Raw genomic sequence first — 23475 nt, forward strand, 5'->3', positions numbered from 1 at the left:
AGTATTGCTTTGTTTAAAACAAATTGAAACAAATGTAACGAAATAAAGCAAAACAAAACAAAAATAAAGTACATACATATGTACATACTTATCATCACAAAGCAGAGCCACTAATGTTTGGATGGACGATCACGACGTTGAAATCGACGTAAGCGACTACAGCGGTGGCAACAAATGAAAGAAGTGAATAATTTGGTATTTGCGCAACGCACTTTTCCTTTTTTGCACATTTCAATATGACTGCGGCGACGATGATACCTCAAAGGGGAATATGTGTAAGAAAAGAAACAACAGCAAACAACTAATACATAGCGATCACAGTTCATATTAAAAGAGAGCTATATATGAACAAGTATCTTCACCACCAGAAAGCACTAAGAAGTTTCTTTTTTATGATTCCATAGTTATTACGCTTCCATAGTTACTTCGTATTATTGTTTTCACAAATGCCATTACCATAGAAAATTTATTACGGAGGTAGAGTTCTCGTAACTTTTCATATAGTTGCACAAACTATTCAGCCCTCATGCTATTACGTCTCCGCCCCTTTATTCTGGCGCTAGTGAATCAAATTTTTACTTCCACTTCACATATTGCAATAAAATTACTTCACGGGAACGGGATATTTGTAGCTTTAAAAAATATGAGCCTACTAAATACACCAATTTCCACAAAAAGAATGGGAAATGAAAAATCTACTAATAGTCGCTCCCTTTGTGGGACACACAAACTCACCGAGCCACATTGTGGCGGCGAACCAGTAACACTCGGCGAACGCTGCACGGTCACCAAAGCCATGCTCATTTGGCGGAGTTTCCTATCTTTTTCGCCAACTAAACTTTTCATAAATTCATTTTTAAATACTTAAATTCACTATTTCCTTTTGCACAACGCAAGACAATTGCAATAATTACGGCTGACTCCAAATATACAAAATACTTAGCTGTCACCTCATCTGTCACTAGAGGTGAGAGCTTTGCAGGTTGGCAGTACTTGTCCCTGACATCGATGAGTACAAAACTATCGTTTTAGGAGTATGACTTCGATAAACTGGTTTTAGAATTGGGTTTTTTTTTTTTTAGCAGAAAAAGAATAAATTGTGATATTGCCTCATGAACTTAAAGCGCCATGGAGACAATCACATAAATATCTCAAGCATTGCGTATCATTTATTGGATAATTTCATATGTTATATGTTATAAATTAATAATATTTATTACATTTCATAAAGCTAGCAAAAATTGATAATGATCAATCAAACGTAAATCAATTTATTGTTCTTGTCCACGAACTTGCTCACCACGACGACCAAAAAGCACGTGAGCTTGTTGTTTGTCAAGCATTACGCGAGACGATCAAATAAGCAGTCATCAAATTCAAATATCAAAATTTTTTGATTTTCATCAAGTATAGCCGGCAATGAGCCGCTGTAGTGTACGAGTAGCCGCCAAAAGCCGACGACACCAATACACTTAAAGCATTGATAAAGATATTTGAACGTCTCCGTGGCACTTAATGGTTAAATATTTATGTTCTTTGCAAGACGCATTTTTTTTGATTTGCTTAAGACGAGTTGTTTTTTTTTATTTAATTGCAATAATATAGCAACCCATATACATACATAGCAACCATCGTACAGTTTCATAGGGCTTTCGCCCGAGGCGATTTTTCAGGCAACTTTTAGTTGCCTTTCAACTAATCGCTTTCAACAGAGTTGGTCGCCAGCCAACTTTGAGCTCGTTCAACTTTTTTTCCTTGCAACCCTGTGTTTGTTTACATTCTGTATACATACTTTTTTTCTTTTTACTTTTTTACTTTTATTTTATCTTTCAGCTTCGCCAAAACCACTTCTACCAACGCTTGGCTTACCAAATTTACGCCAATTAATAAAATTTTGCGATTTAAATTCATTTTCAATAATGTAAATAACAATTCGTGCTGAATCGAAAATCGCCTCGTCTGAATAGGGATGGCAACGTTTTCACTTTCAGCTTCTCATTCAACTTTTGTTGCCTGTAAAATCGCCATGTGCGAATGCCCTATTATGGAACTGTACGATGATAGCAACCCTTCATAGCTCTTTCATCAACGCATTTTGCACCAGAAGATGTCGCCTGAGATCTCTTCATTTATCTTTTGAGTAACTTTCGTAAATATTTGCAAGAGTGATGCAATTAACTTGCTTATTTTAGCATAATATATGCATTAATTAGATTTTATTAGATAGAAATTAAGTGTTGGTATTGTTGATTGATTGGAACTTTTAGTTTCTTTAAAGGCAACAAACATTACTGTCATTAGTGTCATTCCATATATATTCTATTTGTTTAAAGGTATCTCGAAGGTCAAATTGCCGTGCTCGTCAAATAAAAATACTTTTTTTTTTTTTGCTTTTTGCAAATCATCATTATATAAATAATATTATCAGGATGTCAGTACTAATAGAAGACGAACAAATGAATAATCAACGGCTGTTGCCACGGATAGCGCTGATCGCATGCGGCTCTTTCAGTCCACCGACCCCAATGCATTTTCGGATGTTCGGTAATGAAGACGAATTGCGAAATTCAAAAGTTTTCAATGCAGTAAAATCATAATTCATACATATACATATATCATTTTTCACATTTCAGAAATCGCACGAGATTATTTTACAAGTCAAGGGTCCCACCATGTTGTTGGTGGTATCGTATCACCCACACATGATTCATATCAGAAAAAAGGACTCGTTGGAGGAACATATCGATTTGCTATGCTGAAATTAGCTTTACAATCATCCACTTGGATTAGGGTAAAACAAATAATTTTACCAATGATATGTCAACAGACTGCACATGTACATATGTATATGGAATATTACTTTTTAAAGGCTTCTGACTGGGAAATACAGCAACCGGAATGGTCACGTACGCTTTCCGTTTTGCAGTATCATCAAAATTATATGAATAATTATGTCAACTCGCCGATAGAAAATGAAATAAATGGCACGATACCGGGTTGGTTGCCACCGGGATTGCGTGAGCGTCAGGATGGGGTGCAATTGAAACTGTTATGTGGAGCAGACTTGCTGGAATCGTTTGCAGTGCCCGGACTGTGGGCTGATAAGGATGTATGTAGAAGATATTAAATCGTATAAACTACTTATTATACTTGTTTGTTTATCATATTGGCAAACCACATGAATACTTATATACAGATTGAAGATATTGTGGGTAATCACGGTCTGGTGGTGATAACACGATATGGCTCTAGCCCTGAAAAATTTATTTTCGAGTCAGATTTGTTGACTAAATATCAGGTGAGTTGTTTAAAGAATCGTGTGTATGTATACGTATTTATACTTTTTCTTACTATTTGTTATCACTTCTCAAAGAAAAATATTACATTAATAACAAATTGGGTGCCGAACGAAGTAAGTTCAACCATGATACGCCGGCTTATTTCACGTGGACAGTCAGTTAAATATTTGCTTGATGATCGGGTTATCGATTATATTCAAATGCAAGGACTTTTCAACTGTAAAACGTAAGTGATTTTTATTTAAAGCAATAATTGCTTGCTTTTATGGCTTAAGTGATTACGGCAAATGCACATATTTTATGTATGTATGTAAATACATGTATGCATACATACATATACAGTGGCAGTCAAAAGTGAAAGAACGGTGTTTCGTATTTAATATTTTCAATGTTTTTCAAGCTATATTTTTTCATATTTTTTATAAAAATGTGGTTAATGCTTTAGCAAAAGCCATATAAATCACACTCTCAAACTTTACCCAGAATTTAAAAAAATCCCAAATTTTTATCTAAATTTCAATTTTTTTAGTCAGATTTTTTTTTCATTGGATTATAAACTTTTAGTAAAATTAGTGTACGTTTTGAGCGGCTCAAAAATCGCATTGATTTTTAATATTTTTTTTTTTTGTTGAATGCGTTATGAACTTGTTCATATAAACATGAATTTTTTGTGGAAAAATATGCGCAAGGCCTTTTGCAAAAAAAAAAAAACAAAAAAAGTCAACGCCAGTGTTCCTAAATTTCGCTTTTTATATGAAAAAACCAAAAAAATACGTCAGCAAAAAAAAAATTATTAAAAATCAATGCGATTTTTCTGCCGCACAAGCCTTGCACTAATTTTAATAAAGTTTTATAATCCTCGTAACTGCATACCCCAAAAATTTTAAAAAAGTGTAATTTATATGGTTTTTGCTAAAGCATGAACCATATTTTTATAAAAATATCAAAAAAATTATAGCTTGAAAAACATTGTCAATATTAATACGAAACACCATTCATACACTTTTGACCGCCACTATATACTATTATACAATATTACAAAATAGACGCACAGCAGCCGCCGTAGCCGAGTGCGCTTGTGCATGGCATATGTATTAGTAGACCGAACGAGCTAAGTTTAATTCAAGCGGACGTCGATAATTTTTATAAATAAATTTGTCTTCACCTTGTAAATCTAGGTGACATGTGATTACTTAGGTAAGATTACCAAAAAGAGCAGTCTCGTGGTAGTAGAATCTTAAATCTCCGAGAAAATTACGAAATTCTCAATTTCGTTTTTGAGTTCTTTGTAAATTTTAGATGTTTGTGAAGTCGGATAAGAACTCTCTCTATTTCTATTAATTATGAATTCGAAGTAAATTAAAATCTGCAATCGAATGCTTGGCAGATCAAATTTTGACTTCACGGACAAACAAGTATATAAGAATCGTCTTTAGTTCTTTGAAAAAAATGGAGTAAAAACTTTATTTGGCTACACTATTTTATCAATAAGTTACGATAAATTATAATATTTTCAAGCTACCTAGTAGATCTTTCTGCATGAAGCTCTCAGATACGTACAGTGATTTTGGCATGTATCCCTGATACGGAAAAACAAGAAAAGTTTCCATAAAAAAACTTGTACTAAACATTTTGAAGTTATCTTAATTTTCATAAAAAATGCTTGTTAACGGTTTTGGTAGAAAAAATAATTAAAAATACATCATTCATATTTTGAGTCAGTTCAGAACGGAATAAAGCACTGATTACAAATCGTTTTATTTGATTACTTTTTTTGCGCCAACTGAGCTCTAGGTGACCTAGCGCATCCGTAAATAGTGCTCACCCAAATATCACAACTCTGCCTTATAAAAACAAGATATGTAAACGAAATTGCATGCGGATAAAATCCGCAGAATCAACACCGCAACAAGTCAAAATTGAATGGAAACTAATAATGGAGTGTGAGTTGCTATTTCTTAAAGCAATACATATTCGACATTTTTCAACTATGCTAATAGAATGTATTTACTATAATTGCATGGTAACAAAACCATTGAATTACTTGCGCATACACGATCATTAATATGTATATACGTATAAAATTATTGTGCGCATCCATATTTCTGCATGACATAACTAATGCTTAATTTTTATGGTATTTTACTTAGAAACTATAAAACATTGTTGGTATTGCGTTACTTAGAATGAATTATTTATTTTATAAACTTTTGCAATATTTGTTTCATACAAAGAAGTTCCAAACATTCCTAACATACTTTTTAATTCATATTTTTGCTTTGTTTGGATTTGTAGTAAGTATATAATTGGACTAACACGTTTGCAAACATTCCCACAAAAGTATAACAATTTATTTTTAAACCGCCTTAATACTAATCCAAGCTCATCCGTCAATAATTCGCCGTCTGATGAGGAAGATGACGATATCGCGGCGGAAAGAGCTGAAAATATGGATGAAAGCGATTATTCTATTAAAAATATTTTGACTAGTTTCAATTTAGATAACCGTAAGCCTTCAAGCATGAATGTCTTTTGTTGTGGAGAGAGTGAAGTCAATGCTCCAGCAAAGAAACTATTGCCCAGTCGCAATGGACCAGGACAAGTTGTACAAGTTGTAACGTCCGAGAGGGGTAAAAAATTTACAACGGATATACAACGTACGAGCAGTGGAATGGATGAGGTAAATTTCGTTTTTTTTTTTTAAATTTATAACGTATTTTAAAAATGGACTACCCCCTTTTAAAAACAAAGCAAGGTGCAATTGAGTTATGCATTACTGTGGAAAAAAAAGTTACTCCTTCTTTGAGTGCAATGAGAAACTTAACTCCATTCTTGATCGGTGCTGTAACCGCCTAGCCGGTTTTTGGCCAGCCCTGCCAAATGTACGGTTTTTACCGTACGGTACGGATTTGCAGGATTTTTTTACGGATTTTTAATTAAAAAAAAACCTTATTTTGGTACTTGAGGGACTTATCTATTAACAGCATGTCTATTTTTGACCCGATTTTAAAAATCAAACATTAGAAGAGGATTTATCGGCCTTTAAAGTAATGTATAACAATCTATTGGTAGACCTCGATTGTTGGGAGTATTTGTCGCGTAAAATTAAAAAACCGAAATTTTCTTTATTTTTTCAACTTTAACCATCGCTGCAAACATTGCACTGTTACTGGGTAGGGTCGACGACCTTTTGCGTAGAGCGTGGGGTTCTTTAATAAAAGTAATCAGCCTCATTGCGTAAGTTGTAAATTAGCTAAATTTTACCACTCAGCAACATTGGCATCGACCGCTGTGGTGTAGTGGTAAGCAGTGCGCGCTTTCACACATCAGCACCTGGGTTCAAGCCCAGGTCAAAGCAACATCCCAAAAAATATAGAAAACGGTTTTTTCTTAACAGCGGTCGTCCCTCGGCAGGCAATGGCAAACCTCCGAGTGTATTTCTGCCATGAAAAATAGCTTCTCATAAAAATACAATCGCCGTTCGGAGTCGGCGTAAAACTGTAGGTCCTTCCGCTTTGTGTGACAACATCAAGGCGCACGCCACAAGTCGGAGGAGAAGCTCGGCCAAACACTAACATATGTGTAAGCGCCAAACTATTATTATTATTAACATTGGCATTGCCAACTGTCGCGCTGAAATAAGTAGACGACGAAAATTGTCGAAAAATATCCAATGCTGTCAATGCAATTGCACTCGCAATGAGGCTGAATACTGAGGAGTTTATTAGAAGAGCGGGTTTCATTGTAAAAATTATATTTTAATGTTTTTATCATGCATACATATATCGTCACCTGAAATGTAAAACGACGTAACAAACATCGTCGCTGAAATTCAAAAAGTCGTAAGTAATAAAAAATAAAAAATTTAGTTTTTGATTGATATGATGGCCTTCTTCGAATTACAACTCCTATATCATTTAATGCAAAAAAATAAAAAAATTTTAGTCACGACTTTTTCCATTTCAGTTACGATGTTGTTACGCCTTTTTGTATTTCAGGTGACGATATGTAAGTATTCGTCGCACGTATGCCAGAAACATGAATGTGTAAAAATTTAAATTTTAGGAAATCAAGTTTGAAAGTTTTTTTTCTTTTTCTTTCTTAACTCTCGCGAATAAAAACTAACCAATAACTTTTTCTTAAATTTATATGAATAAATGGAGTAAAAGGTTGGAAATTTTTCAGAAAAAGTAATTGCTTTGTTATTATTCATACAGTCCATTGTATAATTACTAACTACTCGTATACTCGTATTCTAAAATATTATTCCCTTATATGTATGTTTGTTTTGCAGTCCGATGCTAAAAAGATAAAGACAGATGCTGTGAATGTCTAATAAAAGACGATAAAAAGTTCCTTAAAGAGAAAAGCTAAGAAGTAATATCACAAATCAAGGGCTGTAACAGGAATATTATGGACTTTGAAGCGGGATCGAAAACTTCATACAAGATATAATATTAAACTAGTTTAGACATGCTTACGCTTATCTTAAATGAATCTTCTGATATTTGAATTGTTTTTTTAATTGTATGTTGCAATGGCAAAAATGTAATTCCTTTTCGTTACACATGTACGTATTTATATGAATATTATAATGGTATACTTGTTTGTAAAAGATAATACACTAAGCTACACCTTGATGATGCATTATAAAATAAATTTTCTTTCTTTGAAATTTTTCGGTTAAGTATACATAAGATATAACAAATATTATGTACCACTATCACCCATTTTACATGATAATTTTAACTGAACAAATAGGAAATATATTGCTGGCTTTTATTATACCCTATACATTTTTCGAAATGCTTTTAACCGTTATTTTACATTGAAATTTTTTTAGAATAATAGATTAAATCCGCTCTTAAAAATAATTTTATGTGCATTATCTTATTTGGCGAATAAAATTAGCAAATTTTTGAGACTTCCATTTCCTCAACAGCTGTTATGGCAATTTAACTTTTTGCACATTTGTGCCTGGAAAAAGTCTGGGTTGTTTCGGGCACGAAGAAAGACATTTACGACCCAAAAATGGAACGTATTTGCTCTCTATAACCCATTTTTTTAGCATGCGGAACGCTTTGTGAGTTGTTTCGGGCAACCGCGGGATCCCGCGGGCTCGTGTGGAACAAACCTAATAACTTCGTTTCTATTAGTTGCGTTCCAGATGCTTAAATTGTTGCAACAATGTGGCTGTCAAAGAAATTAAAATTCGAAGGATTCGTGCGTATCTGATGGCACTGACAATAAATGAAAAAAAATGATTTTATGCATTATTTCAAAAAGTGCAAAAAATGAGCGGCTTTTTATTTGCTATTTTGGAAGCTAAAAAACCGTACTATTTAATACGGTCCCCTTTTTTGAAATTTTTATAAAAAAAAAATGTATTTTTTTTCTGGAATACCGTAAGCACTCCCTAGGTTTAGTTTTTTTTCCAAAATTTGTGTTCTTAAAGTTATCTACTATATATATATATGGAAATAAAACATGTCAAACCAACATTGATGTGTTTTTGATATTTATTTCCGTGTAGAGCTAACGCATGGTTATGCTCTGATTAAAATTCTTAGTATAAAATTTGTTGAGTTTAGTGGCTTGCGGGCGGCACATCATTTATTTTATAGGGAACATTCTGTTATATGTATTCTTTTTAGTGGATAAATTACCTTTACAAAAATACCAAACACGTTCACATTGCAAACAACGAACGTTTCGATTTATACACGCTTAGGCGGCACTGTGCGCCGGCGCGTCTGGAAACGCCGGCGCTACTGCCCATAAGGTAGATTCCAAAGAGCCACGAGGCTACTAATCTTATCATGTCATCTCGGCAGAGTTAGGCTTTCGCCATGCCAATTGAGATTATAATTATATTTATTTCATTATTGAATTAGTTGAAAATTTAAATATTGTTACTTCCTACTTGAATTAAAATTTTGAGTGCCTGGCGCTGATGGATGGGCGAACAGAAGAAGGTCTGAGGTTTATACATACGTACATGGTTCTTCATAGATTGAAAACTAGGGTGGTCTACTATTTTCCAACATTTTTACCCATCAACTCCCAGTAGAGCAGGCCTTTTTGACCCACTGTTTAAAAAATGGATTATAGATGGTTAAAATTTCCACTAACATATTACTTACTTCCACCTAGTATTTGTACACACGTTTGTGGGACCCCAGAATAAAATAACTTACTTATTTAAAATCTGTACAAAAAAATATTCAACATTTTATTAAAGAAAAAATACACAAGAATATGAATTTGTTTTTGTTTTATCTCAAATAATTGAGGAGTTAGATGTAATAAGGGCACTTCTGTTAAAACTGCTTTCTGAGATATTAGCGTTAAAGTTTTTGGTGTGTGATAACTTACTTGTTGTTGTAGTAATATGTAAAAGAGGAATCTTGTTGTGGTATTGAAAAACAATTTTTTTTTATATATTCTGGAGTAGTAGTTCCTTCAAGCGATGTATTTCAATGTGTATTCATTATGAAAATTTTGTACAAAATTTCTGAGGCGGCGAAAGTAACCGCGCGCCGATATTTTCGTAGCTCGGCGGCGTATACCTCTAATGCATATTTATTTCCAGACGTAATAAAAATTTTTTAATTTGCAAAATTTCGTGATAAATTTATAATTTGCTACACAATGCTAAAAATTAAAAACACGTAAAAATTGATTATGAATGTATTTTACTGTTATGCTAGCACACCATCATCAGAATCAAAAATACAAACAAATATCCGAAAACCTAATGTTTAAGATCTTTTGAATCTTTTGTTACGCTCCGGTATTTAGCACAAAGCTTATTCTCAATGGGTACTTCGTTTCACCAATCTAATCGGAGGAAAGTGACAGAACAAACAGCTACACACATACTATGTATGTATGTATGTATGTAAACAAATGTTGTCTAATTGCTTTTTAACAATTACTCGCAAAACGCATTTCTTTCAAATTATACCCACCGCATTTAGTACATACATATATATGTATACGTATACTTATGAGCATACTTTTTTTACCTCTTGAACCTCTGTATTATTCCCGCGTTGATGTCAAATCGATTTTCTGCTCCTCTTAAAAATGGTCGAATTTGCGATTTGAGTTTATTCCACAGAAAACAGACAATAAATCACTGAATGCCAGTATTTTTGCACATATCTGTTATATGTATGTACATTAGCGCACACAAGGGGTGGGTTTTGGGGTTCAAACCCCCCCCCTAAAGCTAATAACCTGAAATACAAACTGTATCCTAAAGCCAGCTCTCAAGAAAAATCACAAGAAATATTTTTTATTATAAAGCACTTTGCTTTTGCTGTAAATTTTCTTGAAGAAATAAGTATACAAGCATTTTTTTCTTGAGAGATGCAAATTGATTTAAGAAATTTTGATAGAAGAAAATTCCTATTCCATTTCTTGTGCGCCATTTTATATGAATTTTTCGTTTTTTTTTTTTTGAGAGCTCTTAAAAGTTTAACTGCGAATGAAACCTAAAAATATGCAATGCATACTCACTTACAGAGCCTAAAAGAGTTTACAACTGATATGTCCTTAACAAGGATACGAAGATTTAATTTGCCCACTTCTAATTCGTTCCACCAAAATTGCCTACATAACAAAAATTCAAGTTCATTTAATTTTCTCGGTATTCGAAATGTTAAAAAAATTAGGCAATCGTAAAAAATCACCATCTCATTCGAAAACCAGAAACCAGATATCGAGGAAAATGAACATTAAAACTCTTCTTTTTTTTAATTTTTTTTATTACTTTTGCAAGTTGAGCGCATCTTGTGTTTATAGAACTTTATATTAAACAAGTAATTTCAAATTACGGGAAGACCATTGAGGTAACATCTTTCCGATAAAAAAAAAGAATTATAGAAATCGGTTCACGTGGTCCAAAGTTATGTGTTAGTATACTATTCCGACGAATTGATAACCTACCCCTTTTGCGAAGTCGGTTACAAATGTTTGAGTTTTTTGCTAATTTTATGTAAATAAATGCAATTTATGAAACTTCAAAAAGTTTATTTATTTATTACATACTGTACATAAAACTTGCATAAATGTACTTTAATGATCATTTTATCTGAAGCGAATTTTCCGAAGTATAAACCCCTCCCAAAATATATTCCTGGGTGCGCCCCTGTGTATGTATGTATGTATGTTTTTGCAAAAGAAAAAAACGAAATAATTCAAAAAGAAAAGTGTTTCAATTGGATAACCCACTGCCATAGTTTTCTTAAGATCGTTCAATGTTGCCTTTGAAAAGAAATTCTTGATAGTTTTTGAAGGTCGCTTTTAATGTAGAACAGTTAAAATTTTCTTCAGGTATAAAATGTTGCTAAAAATAAAATTTTGCAATACAATGCTTGCTTTCTTGTATGATGTACAAAATTCTTAATTGTCACCGGGTAAAAGTGCAATGACATTGCAAACTTTGTATAGGAATAATGGAGTACATAGAGTGGGTGTACATACATATGTATGTGCATACTCACAGAGTGGAATGGAGTTGGCTTATCAAGGGCTTCCCTATTCCCGTATATTCAAAGATTTCGACTTACATATATACATACATATACATATCGTCGTTTTTAAAGTACAAAACCGCGTATCAACAAAATGCAAAACCGCCTATGTGAGGTTGCATAAATTATTTTCTAGAGACTAAAAACACTCATATTTCAAAATGATTCTCTGCTTGTGTGAGCAAATCCAATATTTGGCAGCAAATGTCAGTTACGCGGTTTTGCAGAATGACGATACGTGGTTTTGTACATTAAGCGATGATATGTACATAATATGAGCAATTTATTCGCAGCGCATAAACATACATAAATGCAAAGGGGGCCCATAAATAAACAATTGAGAAATGCATCTAGGTGCTCTAGGAACATTTCTGCATCGAAAAGAAAATTAAAAAAAAAATGTTTGGCGGTTAGGGCACGATATATTTGTTTTTTTTTTTTTTTTAACAAAAAAGTCCGGCTATTTTTTATTGGACCACCTTAATGTACATACATTCAAAATAAAATAAATTTAAATGCAATCAAACTAAATTAAATAAAAAATTTATTAATGAAATACAAAATTTTATAATAGATATTTCAAATTTTGTTCTGAAAAATTTCCGAGACTTGCAGGTTTCACATTAAATCATAAATTAGACCCAATTGGAAAAATACGGATATATGACCGATAACACCGTCCGAGAGTCAATTTTACACACATAAAATCAATATACTCTCGAAACTTGGAGCCAAAAATAGTAAAGCTACGTTTTTAGGTTTTCTCTCTATGATTTAAAAGAAAAAATTTTGCAGAGTTAAAAAGTTTAAATTCTTTGGTGCATAAGAACGAATTTCGCCCTTCGAATTTTATTAGTTTAAAAAATCTCAATTAATAAAAATTCATTTTCAATAATTATTCGTTCTTTATATATTTTATACCCATAGTTTCTTCGGAAAATTTGCTTAGAATGGCAAGCAGAATTCTCACATGCTATACGCACATAGTAAAAAATAAAATTGACCCGCCCTAATGTATGTATATAAAAGTAATTTTTAAGCAAATAACACAACCGACTTCAAGTCTTATATAAAAAAGTACCGTTAATTTCTTCATGATCCAAAGATTGGATCTATATCAAATTACTTAGTATGGAACCACGCTTGAAGTACGCCCTACCCGTTACAAAAAGAATTATCAAATTATTAGTTAACGTGGCCTAAAGTTTTACGGTAACATACGGTGGCGAGAATGTAAAACGAGGAGAGACATTTTAGCAAGTGTTATTGAACTTTGTAGTAAAGTACATATGTATGTGTGTACAGGGTGGTCCATTTAGTGGTGTATTTTAAAAACAAAAAAAAAAATTGAAAGAGTTTATATACCTGCACTAAATATTAAGACAAGTTATAGTAAACTAGACATAAGATGACTTTTATCTATACCCCCGGTGATTTTTAAGGGGCCTGAAATATCACAATTATAGCTTATTATTATGTTTTTACAATGTAATTGCTCCTTCGTTATAGGCTTTTCGAGTTTTCTCTCGACGGCACTGTTTATACTTAGTGACAGAGTTATGGGTCTAGCCCTTAAGTCATGACCGCCCAGGACATAATCTTGTGAATAGTTACCGGAATAAAGATACATTCGATATTTGATAGCGACAACGACGGACGTGTTTTAGTAACCTCTTAGCCTTTTGAACAATACAAAACCTAATTTTTTTGGAACACGAGTTCATTCATATGGCTGTCTCGACTGGTTTCTCAGTAACGCATCCGTTTAACCCAGTTTTCCAAGACCTTGGCGACGATTTCAGGCTTATCTCACGAATGGCCTGCTCGATATTCGCCTTAAATGTGTAAATCGTCAACTGATTGTTCGCATAACAGTGATACTTCACGACGCGCCACAAAAGAGCGTCTAACGGTATCAAATCGTAGCTTCGTGGTGGCCAAATGACATCGCCTGATAACCCGATTACCGAATTTGACATAGGGCGCTATCCTGTTTCAACCAAAAAAAAAAAAATCCGTAGACCGAAATGGCGTTTCCAGCAGCAGTTTCAATAACGTTTTTTTTAGGATGCATTGGTTTCTCGACGATCTCGTGCGGGGTTTCCGACCGCCAGATACAGCAGTGTTAACGTAGCCGCCGGGACGAAAATGCGTTTCGTGAAGAAAGAGACGTTGTTCAAACGTAAACGATTCATTTCATTTCGCGGGGATATGATATTGACTTTTTCTCAAGATTTCCTGCGGGAAAGAGCTGTTACTGTCAAAATAACATATACTTTAAAAGGAAAAAAAAAAACACTATAGGGACCACCCGTTTTACTTCACATAAGTTCTATGCCACGTATTATATTTGCAATTACGTTGAATCTACGTATTTATGTATGTACAATTGAACAAACAAACCCTTGTGGGCAGCTGATTAAGCTAGGTGACATTTTGACCAGTTTTGGCTATTTTTCTTTTGTCTATTTAATGTTTATAATTTTTTTATAAAATCACATTTCAAACTTCGTACCAGATTTATAAAAATTAAACAAACTTTAACAATTACGCCCGAAAATTTTAAAGTTCTTATCAAAAATTTGTAGAAAAATTTTAGGTATGCAGTTTTATAACCCATTAAACTTTAGTAGGACGTTGATTTTTAATAATTCTTTTTAGCTGACGGTGTTGAGCATTTGCTCCCATAAAGGTATGTAAAATATGCTCGACAGTTACTATTATATGGAGGAAAATGCCAAACACCTTCAGCAAAAAAAAAAAAAAAAATTATTGAGAATCATCGCGATTTCTTAGCATTTTAGAATTGAATGGGCTATAAAACTGCATACCTAAAATTTTTCTAAAATTTTTTAATAAAAAGTTTTTGGTTGTAAATGTTAAATGTGTTTGTTAAAATGTTTGTTGAATTTTTTTAATTTTGGTAAAAAATGTATATGGTGCCAGACTTTTATAAAAAAGTTGTAAACATTAAATAAATAAAAGAGAAAAAAACCAAAACTGGTCAAAATGTCGCTTAACTTAATCAGCTGACCACAAGTGTATGTAAACTGTTCCTACATATATTTGCCACAGGCCTACATTGCTGCTGGAGGATCAAATTACTGGCAACTACTTTGAGCGCAAACTATTGCATTTGCTATTTCTCGTTGGTGTACATACATATGTACATATATGTATGTATACATAGGTATTTCTTCTCTCACACATATGTATGTATCTAACGGTTATGTCTTGGTTGCAACTTGTGGACTTGTAACGCTTTTCTAATACGAAAAGGGCTTCAGTTGCCCGCGCCACGCTCAACCGTCCAGTTGAATTGTTAATTAAATGGCTCCACAATTGTGCCAATTCGTTATGGAAAATGTGTTAGCAAATAAACTCATCTTAAATAGGCATTAGCTCAATACCTACATAAATATTATATGTGTACATACAACAAAGCAAGTAGACGATATTTTTTGTTTTACACATCGACACGCAGCATGTTCTTTAAGCGACGCCATAAACCTGCATTGCGTCCTTCGAAGGCATATTACCACTCCAGTGACCTACCATCATTGCCTCCATCTACGCAGTCACACAATGACCAATTACCGTTTTTGTCGCGCGCGCGTTTCAGTGCTTTGCCACATCTGCAAATTATCGGCGAAGAGAAGCAGAACTTAACACTGCTCATTGCCGTCTTATACATCATTGATTTATTTGGTGTTCTCCCGTTCATAACACTGCCATCGCTACTGGTGCAACTGGGTGTTCTCGGTATACCTTTGGTTCTGTCCATAATTGTGCTACAAATCTACACTTCGTTTTTACTTAGCCAATGCTGGATTATGGCTGAGTCCTTCGATCCGTCCATAACGCAGAAAAGTAGGTGAGTAGAGAATTTAAGAGTTGTGCAATGGCGGTGCTATGCGTCAAATTGATAATACAGTCTCAAAGAAGTACATATCGATGGTTCTCAGCAATAACGACACAAATGAAAAGAACCCACGATATAATTTCTTAACGTATTCCTATAGGGGTATATCTAGCGAAGCAGAGCAAAGTTGAAGAGGTTAATCTAGCGGTAAACGAGGACAAGCCGAATTACCTACTGGCAAAATATAAAAGGGCTCCAGTTATTGGGGTCACACTTCACTGTTGACAGTTTTAACTTTGAAATAAAGAAGCACTTTGCCTACCTAGGATCCAGCATAAACCCTATACAGCCTGGAGATCAAGTGCAATATAACTGATATAATTTGGAACGAATTTCTGTCATCCCTTGTCAAGTTTGGTTTGCAGACAAACCTATTTCGGCCTAGTGCCATCTTCAGTGTAATTTTTCGTAACTCTTGCCAATAATAGCTGCTAATTTTTACTCGGTAGGCAATTGAAAAGCAGAGCCTTCTTTCGATGAACAAAAACTATGCTCTACAAGTCTCTCCTCATGCCCAATCTTGTATATGGCGCAGACACGTAGAAGATATCGAACAAAGTTGAGAAAGTTTTGGGTGTACTGCTCTACGCAAAATCTACAGCGCTGTTCACGTGGGTAACGATTACCGAAGAACTGTACGAATTACCTGTCTGCATCAGCAATGAACAAGTGGCGAAAGTTCAAAAAAGATGGTCGTTCTATATCGAATGCCATGGCCCAGGCCAGATATCTAACGGATCCCCAACTACCAGGCTAAACCGGACGCTGGATATAGAATCAATTCTAAGTTCAGATTATCCTATTGTTTTCTTTTCTTCTTCCTATTTAGCACTACAAACGTTTGTCGGTTTGGGCAGAGACCAAAAAAACTTCGCCAATTGCCTATCTACTTTGATAACTTTCGCCACTTGTTTGTAACACCCAAACGATAGAATAAATGTACTTTTCTAATAGCCGTATTTTTAGCATAAATACCTTGATAAAAATTTAAAAGTACTTGGGAAATCTACTTTAAAAAGTTTGAGCGATCTAGGAGTGGCAAATATACGAATTTTCTGGAGTTGAAGGTATCTCGTCGGATTTTTGAGGACAATTTTGAGAGAGTAATTTATGTATTTCACTAGGCCGAAATATCCCGTAATTTCTTTTGGTTCGAGTTTGCCAAAACTGTCAAATTGCCAAAAGAAAAAAATTAAAATCATGCGTCTTTCAACTCAAAAATATATATTCATTAACTATTTTTCTTAAAGTTAAAGTTTATTGTCGCTGAACTTTTAAATTTTTCAATTCATTGAAATTGTTATTTACTTCTATGTTAAAATGTGTTCACACTACAGCATAAATTGCTTAATTTCGAAGAAATTACTTCATTCAATTCAAAGGTTTTGTTTGATTTCTACTTTATTTCGTAAGAGCTGGCGATTGTATGACGAATGAGCTCAGGAGCCATAAAGATGGTTTCACATAAAAAAAACAACGGTAAGACTATTCATCCGATATGTTCTTTTCTTTCTCAGATATCCCTATGCAGCTATTGCCGATTTGGCATATGGGCGTTGCCTCAGCATCTTCGTACGTATTTTACTAGACATCAGTATATTTGCCACAGCTATACCAAGTTTGGTATTAGCTGCGCAAAATCTCGAGTTGGTTGGCGAACGTATAACCGATAATGAATTTTCATTTTCTTTCTGCTACTGGGTCATTATATTAGGAATATTTTGCTGTCCGCTTATGTGGCTGCGCAGTCCCAAATATATGCGGTAAGAAGAAACTATGAATTTAAAAATGGTAATACAGATAGAATGGATCCAAAGAATAATCGGACAAGCTTTGGTTATACCAATGGATCGATAAACATAAATGAAAGGAGATGACTTTTTCAAACAAGTGAGCGCAGATCAGTCCTTTGGTAAATTAATTTATTGATTTTAATGACAAAAATTTATAAGGAAATCTATTTTAAGTACATAAAAGTTATTCTAATATAAAACGGCAGCTGGCTTTGACAGCCCAACAAATAAATAAGACAACGAATAATTGAACATTTTTATTGTATCAATGGGAAGAAGAAAGAAAAAGTGTCACTTCAGTCGCATGCTCTACTTTTTTTTAATAGAACGTTGTTTTCTGTTATTGGTTTTTTCGTTGTAAAAACCAATAGGAAACCAAACAAAAAACGAGTCTACGGAAGTTAAGTTTGTCCGATTACACTTTTTAGTCGCTGTATGTATACATAAATAGTATATCGTCGCCTTAGAGTGTAAACGTGCTAACTAACCTCCAAATAAAGTTTATAGCGCAGAGAAAAAACTGCTAATATTACTTATTGGTTTGTTTGGTTTAATAACATAACGCAGTATGTATTTCATAATTTAAATTTTGTGGGAAAACACAATCAAAGTTTCAGCATTTCATACAGTTGGTATACAAGAAGACTGACTGAAAGACATATATCTTCGACATATTTGGGAAGTCTGGTTATCTGTTAGACTGAATATAATTTACTTATAAAGCATATTAATTGCATTATGAGACCTCAAAAAACGTTAATTTTGAGTTACATCTCTCTATTATTAAACGTGTGATATGTACATAAATAAAATAAATAAAATAGCTTATACTTTCTAGGAGAATAACTTTCTGAGCAACAAATAAAGAATACTTGTGAGCCCGCAAGCGTTAAACGGGAAAATTGAATTCAACTTTTAAAAAGTATTTTCACACTAAAATCTTCTTAAGTCTCCTTCACCTGGCATTATGATACATATTTCAATTAACTGATGAACTAAGTTACATTTAATTTTTTAAACACGTGGCAACCCTCCTAAATATAGCTTAGAAATAGAGCATACAATCTCACACTGCACCACTAAAATGTTTTAACTTCAAAAAATAAAACTACAGGACCAGCTCTTTAATTGGACATCTAAATTTTGAAATTCGAAATATATATGTATATTCATAGCTAGATAGATGTGAGTTTTCGAATAGGTGAAAACCCTAATACAAATTATTTTGCAACTAAATCTTTCTTAAAACTCCTTGCCTTGACACCCTTATTTTAATATTTCATATACTTTGTATATAAGTTAAATTAATTCGACATTATAAACAAGTGGCAACCCTCTTCAAAAGTGTTTTAAAAATAAAATTTTCGTAAATATCTATGATTGGGATACATATTTCAATTAACTCATGAACCAAGTTGAATTAAATTTCTTTAAACACGTGGCAATCATTATTAAGTAATTTGAATTTAACCTTTAAATCGTTGGCAACCCTCTTCAAACACTTCAAAAATATTATACATGTTTAAACTAAAGATTTCTTAAAAATCTCGTTTTTTAAACCCATTTGCAACATTTAACATATCTTGGTTACAACTTAATTTAATTTGACTTTTCAAACTACTATGTATCTTCTTAAACCTCCTTCGTTTGGCACCAAAATAGCGTTACTTACATATTTCAATTACTTAATTCGCTTAGTTCAAATTGAATTTGATTTTTTAAACAGGTGGCAACCCTGTGCGAGGCGACTTCACCGACATCAATCGGAACCAAAATATGTATATAAATTAATTTTAATTTTTTGAGTCTACGTAGAGGAATCTGAACTTTGCTCCCATATGCGACAAGCCTAAACCGTCTCCAATCGGGACCAAAATTTATATGTGATATCTTCGACTATGTTGGCATGGACGTAGGTGTTGAGGACCACCCTAGTAGTTTTTTGCCTGCGCTGTAAAATTTCGTTGAAGGTAGTTAGCAGGTTTACACTCTAATGCGACGATATGTACATATGTACAAATATTTTTCAATAGAGACACAACTCAAAATTTGACATTTTTGAAATTATGCGCTAAATATGTCCGCAGAGGTTTTATTTACCTTTCAGCAAAAGCTGAAGCAAATTTTTGTTATAACCTGGGGTAAAGTCTCTCTTGACTATATGAATACCATATGTAATTTTGAGTTGTGCCCCTTTTCATGACGGTGCACATAAGTACATGCATTGTAATTTACATATATCTTTCTTTTACATATTATCGCAGGGGTTTGGCGATTTTCTCACTCATCGTACTCATTGTGATTGTAATTCTTTTGTGGTTTTGCCTCTTTGCCTCAGCTCCGTTGGGCAAACCCTTCGAAGGTGTCAGCCTGGGTAAGTTCATACATATATGAGAACGTTCATTGACTTTTAACTTATGCAGCTAACTACTTCTTATGTAAATACATACTTGTCATATATTTTATGTAATTCTGTAGAATTACCATCGTTATTGGCCCTTCTGAATGGCTACAGCATTTTGGCTTTCCAGTTCGACATTCATCCAATGTTACTCACCTTGCAAATCGATATGCAGCAAAAGTCTCAAGTTTACTGGGCCGCATTTAGCGGTATTACCGGTGAGTTTGCTATGATATAAGAACTCATAAATAAATTTATACACTTCAATACTTGATAACATTTTGCTATATATGTACATAGTTATATATGTATGTATTTGGATGCTCCTTAAAATGCCAAGAACTAAATTGTGTATGGGACATCCCTTTATTTGATTCTACGTACAAACTAAAAACATCCACGGAAACTTAAAAATTTTAAATTAATTTTTAGGCGTCATAACCACGGTATGAAAGAATTAAAATCTGCTAAATTTTACATAAATATTATTGGAAATTATTCATACAAATTCATAGTCATCGCGTGTGGATTCATCGTGTAATAATTATTAAGCTCCAAAGAATATCCTTTGTTCAAGTTTCTCCGGAACAAGGGTAGCATTTTTCAAATTCTTCTCTAAGTTCCAAATAACACAGGTGTAAAATAACTAACCTGAAAACTACGAAGAAACTCATCTATAGCTATGAGGAGAGCTCAAAATTCATTTTTGAATTTTGGTATTTTTAAACGCTGATAGCGATGGTTTCTCCCTTTAAAACATAACTTGCAAATTTACTTTTTCATATTTCTTAGTGCTACCGCGTATTACGCGAGTTTCCAGGATTTACCTAGTTTTAGGGGTATTTTTAACTAATACTCAGGAACCAAGAACAGAAAGTAACACTCGTTCTCGTAGTTTTGTTCCCAAGAACGCTTCAAAACCAAAACCGAAATGAGAACAAAACTGTCGAGATCGTTCTCAAGGGGAACGTTCCCAAAAAGAACAAAACGCAAACAAAAGTCTCCGGAACGTTTTCGCAAAGAATAAAACGAGGAAAAAGTCTGAGAAACTTTCTGTCGAATAACGATTTGGGAACTAAAGTCTCAGGAACTTACTGACGGCGAACGAAACGGGAACAAATCTTCTATGAATTATTCGAAAAGAAAGGAAGCGAAAACAGAATTTTTCTCAAAGCGTTCCATTGTAATGAAATATTTGAATATTAAAATAAATGAAAAAAGAACTGAAACATAATTATGCAAATAAAGTCAACTAAAGATTTAGGACATAAACTTTTCTTACACAGAAATTTAAAAATTGTTCCATAAATGGACATTTGCCTGTAATGATTAATGATCTGCAAGCTGAAATGATCCAGCTTCCTCTGGCTTAGAACTTACAATCGTGGTTCTCACTGAAACGATTTTTCATCCCAGCACACAGATGTCCCTCTCATGCTTAACGTAAAGTGCTCCAACTTTTGTTCTCTAGCAGAACGTTTCCCAGAATTTTGTTCTTATTTGATCCTCTTTGAAAATGTTCTCGATATTTTCGTTCGTATTTAGTTCTTATTGGAAACGTTCCCGAACCTTTTGTTCCCATTCAAACTGCTCTCAATAATATGTGCTTTTGGCTTTTCATGAAAATTGTTAAAAATTCTTAAATATGCATGTCATCAATAAAAATAAATTTGGAAGCGGGAAAATAAAGTTAATTTTTGCAGGCCTGTGTTATTTTAAAAATTTTCGTGAATGTACATATTTTGTAAATAGAACGAAATAAACGGATGACCCATACAAAATTTAGATGCCGACATTTTAAGTAGCACCCTAGCATGCATGAACATACAAACACTTGCTCTCACCGAATCCCCTTTTTCAATTACAGTAACATGTGCCATTGCGATTTTCGGTTCCATTATTGCTATCTACAAATTTGGCACAATGATTGCGGATAATCTGCTCGAATCTCTACCGAAAAGTTTACCTTTATATTTTCTACTTATACTTATCGCGGTACAGTTGTGCTTCTCCATCATAGTGGGTAGTTCAGCGATGTTTTTGCAGATTGAAAATTATTTACATATCAGAGAAGGTAGAGGAAGGAGTGAAAACATTTATACATATATACATACATACATATTTACATGTTTCTGGCCAACCAACACATTTACTAACTTAATTTCTCTTCTCTGCAGCCTTCTCCTGGAAGCGCATCGCCTTGCGCTCTTCCGTTGTGGGCCTCGAAGTGCTCATAGCAGAATTTGTGCCCAATTTCGGTGTACTCATGGACATTGTTGGCGGCACAATTATCGCGCCGTTAGTATTCATTCTACCGCCACTACTGTATAGGCGTATTCGCCGAATGGAAAGAGTTCATCAACGTTTTGCCACGGAGTCTTCCTATGGCAGTATACCGCTCGATTTGAATTTCGAATCCGTACATACCGATATGGAACAGTTGCTGATGTTGGAACAACAACAACAGCGCGGCGTATCGCTGTCTTGGCGTTTGCGTTTGCGCAAATCCTGGCTACATATTTTGAAATGTTGGTATGGTTTGAAATGCGATTTCACCGCGTCTTTGTCGGTTATGGTTTTTGGTGTTTTGGCTACGATAATTTCGACTTATTTGAATATATTTAGTTTAGCTGATTTGTTTAGGTACGAGGCTACGTGTTTCTTCAATATGACAAAAGATGTTGTAACTAATCAAAAGTATTAAAGATTTATAATTAAAATGATGGTGGATTTTTTCGCTGAGTAAGTTTATATAGCCGGAAGAGCTCTATAATTTACAGAATAGTTTATAGTTCTTTTAAGGTTCTGTTTTCAGGATTTCATGCTTTCACTCAGTGACGTATATATTTGTGCTTGTTGTGAATACCCTTTATATTTGGATGACCAGAACGAAGCACAGGGGGCCAAAAAGCTATTAAACCACATATTGCTCCAGAAGAAATTGGTACAAAGAAACTAGACTTTAAATACGGGGGCCATCATATCTGGTAATTTAGCCATCGACATAGAAAAGGGGGAATCAATTTGTTTACAAAGTGAACTTATTGGTTTAATACATCGGCGGAGAATTGGTGTAATAGCACAGCACCCTGTGGAGGCGTCCGCAAGAACCCCAAGTGTGGAATTATTTAATTTTTAAAAGTTTCTTCAGTTCACTTTTTGTTGAGCTTCGGTCATTTGTCACGGTTGAGGTTTACTTATTAATTTTTCTATGTATTTAGATAATAAATCGGTAATTGTGGGGAGTTATCTGCCTCGTCGATTTGCACTTCCCATAGACGCCATATTATACACACATAAGCACCCCGTTCGTCCGCCACTGACTGACACGTAGTTTAACACTCAAAACCAAAGGCGTAGACGCGTAGCTACTGAGCAGCAACCAAATAAATAAATGGGTTAATTTCTATATCGAGAGTTAGGCTTCCTGAATAAGTGTGTCAGAGTGCAGGACAGCATTGGATGTGTTGCACATTGGCATATACGTAATCTGTAGTGGGTTTCGGGGCACACCGGTTCC

The 23475-nt window shown here is 33.9% G+C and overlaps 2 protein-coding genes across 5 annotated transcripts; both read left to right on the plus strand.

Moving 5' to 3' along the window:
* Positions 1-2111: 2111 nt before the first annotated feature.
* LOC118753297 (nicotinamide/nicotinic acid mononucleotide adenylyltransferase 3-like) lies at positions 2112-7952 on the plus strand. Of its 4 annotated transcripts, none has more exons than XR_004994792.1 (8): positions 2112-2333; positions 2429-2544; positions 2634-2791; positions 2870-3109; positions 3197-3298; positions 3374-3525; positions 5094-5242; positions 5790-5878. XR_004994792.1 is itself a non-coding variant. In XM_036488169.1 (8 exons), the coding sequence occupies exons 2-8, from the start codon at positions 2430-2432 to the stop codon at positions 7633-7635; spliced, it is 1194 nt and encodes a 397-aa protein (XP_036344062.1). In that variant the 5' UTR covers positions 2112-2333; position 2429; the 3' UTR covers positions 7636-7952. The 4 variants fall into 4 exon arrangements, 3 of the variants coding, with proteins under 3 accessions (XP_036344062.1, XP_036344063.1, XP_036344064.1); XM_036488169.1 differs by lacking the exon at positions 5094-5242 and adding an exon at positions 7594-7952 and having other exon boundaries at positions 5595-5979; XM_036488170.1 differs by lacking the exon at positions 5094-5242 and adding an exon at positions 7594-7952 and having other exon boundaries at positions 2112-2236; positions 2334-2544; positions 5595-5979.
* A 7189-nt stretch (positions 7953-15141) lies between these two features.
* On the plus strand, positions 15142-22659 carry LOC118753296 (amino acid transporter AVT1C-like). Its single transcript, XM_036488168.1, has 6 exons — positions 15142-15713; positions 17279-17524; positions 19819-19928; positions 20033-20173; positions 21823-22029; positions 22133-22659. Exons 1-6 carry the CDS (start codon positions 15265-15267, stop codon positions 22657-22659), a joined length of 1680 nt encoding a protein of 559 aa, XP_036344061.1. The 5' UTR covers positions 15142-15264.
* Positions 22660-23475: the final 816 nt, after the last annotated feature.

Source organism: Rhagoletis pomonella, unplaced genomic scaffold (genome assembly GCF_013731165.1).
Source record: "Rhagoletis pomonella isolate Grant_MI unplaced genomic scaffold, Rhpom_1.0 Rhpom_scaffold_02332, whole genome shotgun sequence".
NCBI lineage: Eukaryota > Metazoa > Arthropoda > Insecta > Diptera > Tephritidae > Rhagoletis > Rhagoletis pomonella.

Bases quoted from the DNA above. Each gene is read 5' to 3' on its own strand.
- LOC118753297 (XM_036488169.1), top strand. From the start codon at position 2,430: ATGTCAGTACTAATAGAAGACGAACAAATGAATAATCAACGGCTGTTG. The intron at 3,299-3,373 runs GTGAGTTGTTTA...CACTTCTCAAAG, and splicing joins ATTTGTTGACTAAATATCAG to AAAAATATTACATTAATAAC. The intron at 5,980-7,593 runs GTAAATTTCGTT...TTTGTTTTGCAG, and splicing joins CGAGCAGTGGAATGGATGAG to TCCGATGCTAAAAAGATAAA.
- LOC118753296 (XM_036488168.1), top strand. From the start codon at position 15,265: ATGTGTACATACAACAAAGCAAGTAGACGATATTTTTTGTTTTACACA. The intron at 19,929-20,032 runs GTAAGTTCATAC...GTAATTCTGTAG, and splicing joins CTTCGAAGGTGTCAGCCTGG to AATTACCATCGTTATTGGCC. The intron at 22,030-22,132 runs GTAGAGGAAGGA...TCTTCTCTGCAG, and splicing joins TTATTTACATATCAGAGAAG to CCTTCTCCTGGAAGCGCATC.